The sequence below is a fragment of the Drosophila sechellia genome, chromosome 2R (genome assembly GCF_004382195.2).
Source record: "Drosophila sechellia strain sech25 chromosome 2R, ASM438219v1, whole genome shotgun sequence".
Lineage (NCBI taxonomy): Eukaryota > Metazoa > Arthropoda > Insecta > Diptera > Drosophilidae > Drosophila > Drosophila sechellia.
The window spans coordinates 18,721,919-18,728,910 of NC_045950.1; the positions used below are offsets into that span (position 1 = coordinate 18,721,919).

A 6,992-nucleotide genomic window follows, 5' to 3' on the forward strand; every position below is an offset into this window, starting at 1 on the left:
GATTAAATGCTAAATCAAAAATAAATTTAATTAAATGGATTTATTGTTATCCCACCACCTTCAAAAATACGTTATTAACTAATGTCAAGTTGATGGTACTTGTTTACCATTAACACATCGTTATATACAGAATAGTTCTGACTGCATCATATTTTTTGTTGTCTAAACAAAATAGAACGAATCTCGTAAATTGTAAATTTAATGTTCTTTATTGCAGATGAAGGGTATTCTCATTATTTACAAGGTAGCAAGGGAGTCCTGGCACTTCTTGCTGAAGGCCAGGGTGTCCTCGCACTCCTTGGTCTTGGACCAGCGATCCGCCGGACAGTTGTGGAAGAACTGGCGGATGACGCAGGCCAGGACGACACTGGACTTCGGATCGCAGAATTGCTTGGACATTTGCTTGAAGAGGGGCTTCGACAGGAACATGGAGGTGTTCTCCTCACCTTTGGAGAAAAATATCAGTTAGCCAAGAAGTCCTTGCTGAAATAACTACTCCGTACTTTTGCCGTGACAGTGATCAAAGGCGTTGATCATTTCCTTGACATATTCCGGATCGTCGGGGAACCTTTCGGTGAACAAGCTTCTCACGGCATCCATGTCCAGGGTGTTGTCCTTCATCAGGTTTAGCTTGCTGAAGACGCATTTGCCAAAACAAGTGCCTCGGATGGCTCGGTCCGCCGTGATGTCCACCAGTGCCTCCTCTTTTTGGTTGGGCAGCGTGAAGTTGGTCTCCCTGGCGCATCCTTCGATTAGATCATTGTGTCCATCGGGATGCTTGCAGCAGTAGTGGATGTGCTCCTCGTTAATGGCCTCCGTATTCTCGCAATCAATTTTAATTCCACCAGCAAACTAAATCATGTATTTGTTTATATATATACAGTGGGAATTCCATTCCTAGAACTCACCCAAATCAGGCTGAAAAAACTCAATAAAATGGTGCACTTCATTGCTCCGCCGTTTATCCCAAAATCAGACCACTTCGACTGCTTATATAGTTACCCACATATCATTTAAATTAAAACAGGAAATCGCTGCCAATTTGCCAAATGTCGAGCCATCAGACTGTCTGCAAATGTTTCTTTTTCCGCTCATTTAATTCCAGTCATTACAATGGACATTTGTTACATTTAATTAAGCCAATTTGGGCTTAAATTCATTTATCCAAATGATGAGCACGCATGGTTTTATAAATGTTATGACCACGGTAAATTAATCACATTCGAAAAGCAATGGTCAACATTGTTTGTTATTGGACGTTCCTAATTCTGGTGGCCGTTGCAAAGGCTCAGGATAATGAGGAAACTACTGCAGTTGCCACATCTTCAGGTGATTTGACTGGGGATAAGTGTAACACATCGGTGAGCTTACTCTAAAACCGAACAGCAAACGTATTAAGTTTAAAACTACAATTTAGAGAGCTGGCTGCTGTTCTGAGCTTTATATAGGGGAAGAGGACGACCTGGTCAAGTGCTTCGTTATACATTCACCCAAGTTGCCAGTGGATGGAGACGCTGACATGGGCAAGACCCTGAGGTTTCTATCGGTAGGTAACTAAAACGTTATATATCCATTATAAAATAAATATTTGTATCTTCAGTGCTTTGTGGAGTGTCTCTATAAGCAGAAGAAGTACATCGGCAAGAGCGACACCATCAACATGAAGATGGTCAAGCTGGATGCAGAAAAGACTTTTGTGGATCGGCCCAAGGAGAAGGATTATCACATTGCCATGTTCGACTTCTGTCGCAAGGATGCAGTCGGGGTCTACAACCTTCTGAAGGCCAGTCCTGGGGCCAAGGTGCTCCTGAAAGGAGCCTGTCGCCCCTATCTATTGATGGTATTCATGTGCATCAGCGACTACCATCAGAAGCACGAGTGTCCCTACTTCCGGTGGGAGGGCACTGCCAAGGAAGGAACTAAGGATCTGTGCGAAAATGCTAAAGCCGAATGCTATCAAATAGATGGCTTTACACTGCCCACAAAGAGTCCTGCCTAAAATTATGGAAATAAATGTATATAAACTCAAAAATGACATGTAATAAAATTAAGCTCATAAACGCAGTATGTTTTTTTGTTTTAATCACACACCAAACATAAATTATTCGCACTGATGAATCAGTTTCAGATTCGCTTGGCTCAAGCGGGAGACCAGGATGGGCTCAACAAGCTGATTCGATCGCCAGGTGTCAAGTGGTTCGGCAATATCCGTCCGAAATTTCGTGGCAAGGACTCCCTGTTCCATTCCTACCAGACCTACAGGATATTGGCTCTTTGCACTGAGTCCTCCGCATTGGTGGCCTATGCCGAGTTCCGCAACTATCCCTCCATCGCCGCTTTGCCCACGGATTGCTGGTTGGAATGGTTGTCCACCAGATACTGGTACTGATAGAAGACCTTAAAACGTTAAACATATCTTCTATTTCACAAATATCCTTTAGCTTATCCATGTCCATTAGCTGGCTGAATGCGTTGTTCTTCAACTTTTGCATCTATAAGAGCGAACACTCCACGGTTCTGGTTGAGATCATAAAGGATGTGCTCTACAGGGAGAGCAGGGTGTGGTTTCTGATCGCTGTTAGGAGTCCGTACATGCCACAACCCATCCACTTTGTGGAAACCTTCGATGATTTGGAAAAAATATCCAAGGTCTTTTACCCGCTGGAATATAGCATGGATAAGAATAACAACACACAGTCCCTGTACATTGTGGATAGGTTCGTCCTTCTGCCGAGGATTTCTTACCGGAAGGCACTGTAAGCTCTTTTCTGTTATGCTCCTTGTTTCTTTAAAGTATCTAAAATAGCATTTGAAGTTTTGATATTCAAGTGCCTCTTAAAAGGCAGCAGACTACTAATCAGTTTGTCTGAATTTGATATCGCCTACTAAGATTTTTTAAATATTAGATATTGTTAAGCAATAACATCATTCTTTTGTTTTAAATAAGGGCCGAAGATAACGACGATATTATAGCAATGCAAGAGGTCGAGAACCCAGAAATGCGAGAGGAGCTGGGCGACTTCTACATTGCCGAGGAGGTAATGGGACAGAATCCGAAGAGTATGCTGGTTGTGGCCGAAACAATCAACCAGTCCGAGCAGTCAGAAATGGCCATCTTCCTGTGGCTGTCCTCGGATATAGACATAATGTTCTATGTGCGCAACTACCAGATGGAACAATTCGGCAATCTGGTGAAGCCAGCCGATGGAAGGTCCTTCCACTACGAGACGATGACGGTGTCGTAAGTGATGGCTTTGCGTGCGGGAAGAGTAATTCCTTACCGAGTGTCCTGCAGATCGGTGCAGCGAAGGGCGGAAGCCAGCATGTTCACCGCAGATGCCCTGCAAGATCTGGATGCGGTGACGATTCTGGGAGGACTGCAGAGGGTTGACAGCGGTATGAGGTGTGATTATATATTCTTTTGTAAGGAAAATATCCACACTGATTAATATTTCTCAACAGCGTGGCCAGCCTGGGTAAGATGAAGGTCAGCTCCATTGGCGGCACAATTGTGGATACTAACGTGGCGAATGAAAATAAGTTCTACATGCGCGAATGCCTTTACTCCAAGTTCAAGTACATTCTTGAGAGTGAGTTGTACCGCGAATGCCGGATGCTCGGAACATAACATTGGTTTATCTAGAACTCCACAGCACCGATTACTATCTGCGGCACGAACAAAGCGTGATTAATTTCATATATCCGGCCGGAACAGAGCCCGCGGGTCCGGCGGCCATGGCGGCGGCATCAAACGTTTTCCTTCTCAGGTGCATTGTGGCACGGCAGGATTTCCCACTGCCACGCCTCTTCAATGCAATGGTGGCGATTTTTAGCGCCTATCCGGACAGGGATTACTGCATGATGCTGATGTCCGTGAAGTACAGGGCGAGCAAGAGCTATCTGGAGGTGATGCAGTACTTTATGGTAGGCCAGACTTCATTTAAGCCAACGAAATAGTATAATTATCAAACCACAGCCAGTGGCATCACGGCCAAGTAGTCTGTCCAGCCTGGACGATGTATTCATAACACATCGCAGCACCATCTTTGGGGAGATAAGTCTGTACAAACTGGAAAAGGAGGACGTGGCACATGTGCACAACTTGGCCCTTGGCAACTTACCCAGTAATACACAAACTCCTAATTCAAGCAGCAGCAGCTTCTCGTACTGCTCCAAGGTGAACGAGCGGGAGGAGCTGGAGCACGAGCTCCATGTGCTCGATGCGATCATGAAGGATGTGCTGGAGAACGAGTTCAGTGAGTTCGCGGTGTTTACGATTCGGTGTGGGATCTCCACGAGATCCGTTAGGGAAAACACTGCGATTGGTTTTGTGATCGTGCGAGAGTTCCACAGCCATGACAAGCTCTTTGAACACTACCACCTTCCCAAGCAAGAATTTCAGTTGAATCGACGAAGGGCCGAGATCATATCACTGCGATTGCACCCTCTTTTCTTGGTCAGTGCCGGTCTGATATTTAGGGATTTGGCCAGGAAGACAAGCTTTTACGACTATTATTTTATTCATTCTGTCGATGTAAGTGAATAGTGTGGGAATAGGTATTTACTTTTGATAAAATTACTCTATAGGGCTATAAGTACAGCAACGACTTGAAAAAAATGATGATGGTCGTAGAGCCGAAGCCCATTAAAAAGGTTCCGGTATTTACAAGGCTCCAGGCGGATCATAAAAAACCGAGGAAAAAGCTGAATCTACCACCACCAAACTTCTCCAGGGATAATATGATCATCTATCGCCACAAACTCAATCCGGTTAAGTGGTTTACCAATAGCCAAAAACTGGTCATCATTGGATTCAGTGCAGTGACGAAGGCCTTTCTGCGACAGCTCGTGTTTCAATGGAATAGCAAGGAGTAAGTATAGGATACTGTATATTAACTACAATGGGATAACAATGTTTGGCTACTTATTTTGATTGTGATATGAGCCTACAAGCCGGATTCATTCCGTTTTTTAATATGTTTGAAACTTCTCATTAGCCACAAAAACTCGGAAAACTTTACCTGCTTGACTAGGCTTCAAGTGACTGTGATTTGCAGGGCGGGCATTGTAGAGGCGGACTATGACAGCCTATTCAAGTGTCCTTATTGCACTAATAGCCAAGGATGCTATCTTTCGTACCCAAATGAGTCATGCTACGTGAGAGATTGTTGCATGCGGATTGATTTGCGAAGCTGGGTGCACTTTGTGCCAGGAAAGGTCGAAAAGGTCGATAGGTAGGGTAGTCATTAACTTATGGAATCTAGTGATTAACAGTGCCTTCAAAATGCTTAGAGAAAAAAAGTTTGTGAAGCTTGATTCCTGCGAAATTTACTATGACAAGCTATTGCTGATGTGCGACCGGCTGTTCGTACTCCGTTGTATAGATGTGCCGGTGTATTCCCGACGACCTTGCAACCTCGTCGAGATTAACTTCCGCCTGAACAAGTTCCTGCTCTTCTACAAGGTTCGAGCACTCCTGGAGGATATGCCGCGAACGTATCTGGTCCTGGTGTATGGCAACAACTTGCACACCTACGAATGCATTGCCTTTCTGATCGGCCACGGTGTGGATTGTTCGCGGATGGTGTTCGTCCAGCCACATCGCATCACTGGAAGGGATGCGGACATGAAGGAAAAGTGTCCTTATTGGGACAAAAACTTGCAGATGATCATGGACGACATCCTAGTGGAGAAGGGAGTCAATATCTTCACGGACTACGACTTTCACCATTACAATTTGCATAAGTCAACAGACTTCATTATGGAGGTGATATTTCAGCATTTCCCCACTCAAAAACAGATGACCTTCGAATGCGACCTCTTTATCTCCTTCCAGGAGGGACACCTCCACCAACGGCACAAGCAATGTGAGTATGCTCAATGGCTAAAATCATGTGTAAAAAGTGGTACTTCTTAGGGATAGAAAATTCTGGCATCGAGCTCGACGGTAATGAAATCCTGGTAAACGAGCGCTACCAGACCAATGATCCAGATGTCTATGCAGCTGGTAGCTTCATCAAAATGCGGATCACACCCAACTACCAATATAAATTTGTCAGTGAGAGAGAGTTGGCACGCAAGGTGAGATTGTCGTCGCTTTATTCATTTTATACTGTCCAATTCAGATACCAAATACTTTTAGATCTTACATCATCTGGGCATGGTTACGGACAAGAATTTCGAGGATCGATTCGCTGAGCCTATGCTTTTCCAGGCCATTCTTCCGCTGCGGTACTTCATCACAAAGGTGACCATGCCTCGGAGATACCTCCTTTCCCAATTGCCAGTCATAGTAAATTGCAATTTGACCACGTATAAAAACAAAACCTTCTGTCGTGTGGGGCTATCAACGCGAATGATGGTGGATGAGATCGTGGTTGTAACAAAAAAAGTAAGATTTTTTTGAGCTATTCCAATAAATAAATTCCAATAAATGTTGTCACTTTAGGAGTGCAACTTGGACTTCTTGCTGTACTTTTGCGGCAAGCACGAGTTGCTCCTGAACAAGCTAAAGTCACGCTATAGAGCTAATTTGATTCACTGCTTTTTGAAGTTCTTCCAGGAGCCCTGGACAGAGTTGATCATGCACGATGACTTTGAGGAGCTCCAGGCGGAGAATAAGGAACTGCTCAGCCCCATGGCCATTTCGGCACTATCAGTGGGTTGACTGATGTTCATTCAATATATTTTTCTTCCTATTTGATCCTTTACAGCGTCCAGGTCGTGGAGCCTTGGGCGAATTGACGGACATGGATTTCTTCACCCTGAACAAGCGCTACATCGAGCTCAAGCTACTGTCCTTCCTGAGGGAGCATCGAAGAGACTTTCGTCACAAGTTCGCCCTGCCCGAAGACTTTCTCAAATTGGACCTGGCTGACTACGAGAGATACATGGATACGGAGGAAAATGATTCGTCGTCGGACTTCAGTGAAACATAGTTTTCAAATGCAAAGCAGTCTGGTTGTGTACTTTCCGATTTTCATGTGCAGTGC

General features: G+C 44.6%; 3 protein-coding genes across 3 annotated transcripts; 2 read left to right on the top strand and 1 right to left on the bottom strand.

Moving 5' to 3' along the window:
- Positions 1–186: 186 nt before the first annotated feature.
- Positions 187–1,015, bottom strand: LOC6615584 (general odorant-binding protein 68). Its single transcript, XM_002039922.2, has 3 exons — positions 909–1,015; positions 504–852; positions 187–446 (listed from the first exon to the last, which is right to left on the bottom strand). Exons 1-3 carry the CDS (start codon positions 948–950, stop codon positions 238–240), a joined length of 600 nt encoding a protein of 199 aa, XP_002039958.1. The 5' UTR covers positions 951–1,015; the 3' UTR covers positions 187–237.
- A 136-nt stretch (positions 1,016–1,151) lies between these two features.
- Positions 1,152–2,067, top strand: LOC6615585. The gene is made up of 3 exons (XM_002039923.2): positions 1,152–1,361; positions 1,418–1,546; positions 1,601–2,067. Exons 1-3 carry the CDS (start codon positions 1,233–1,235, stop codon positions 1,997–1,999), a joined length of 657 nt encoding a protein of 218 aa, XP_002039959.1. The 5' UTR covers positions 1,152–1,232; the 3' UTR covers positions 2,000–2,067.
- A 28-nt stretch (positions 2,068–2,095) lies between these two features.
- Positions 2,096–6,948, top strand: LOC6615586 (cilia- and flagella-associated protein 61). The gene is made up of 14 exons (XM_032716184.1): positions 2,096–2,382; positions 2,442–2,756; positions 2,948–3,241; positions 3,296–3,403; positions 3,463–3,590; positions 3,644–3,924; positions 3,977–4,534; positions 4,588–4,871; positions 4,998–5,234; positions 5,293–5,867; positions 5,918–6,081; positions 6,143–6,391; positions 6,449–6,658; positions 6,714–6,948. Exons 1-14 carry the CDS (start codon positions 2,114–2,116, stop codon positions 6,936–6,938), a joined length of 3,897 nt encoding a protein of 1,298 aa, XP_032572075.1. The 5' UTR covers positions 2,096–2,113; the 3' UTR covers positions 6,939–6,948.
- The last annotated feature ends 44 nt before the right edge of the window (positions 6,949–6,992 follow it).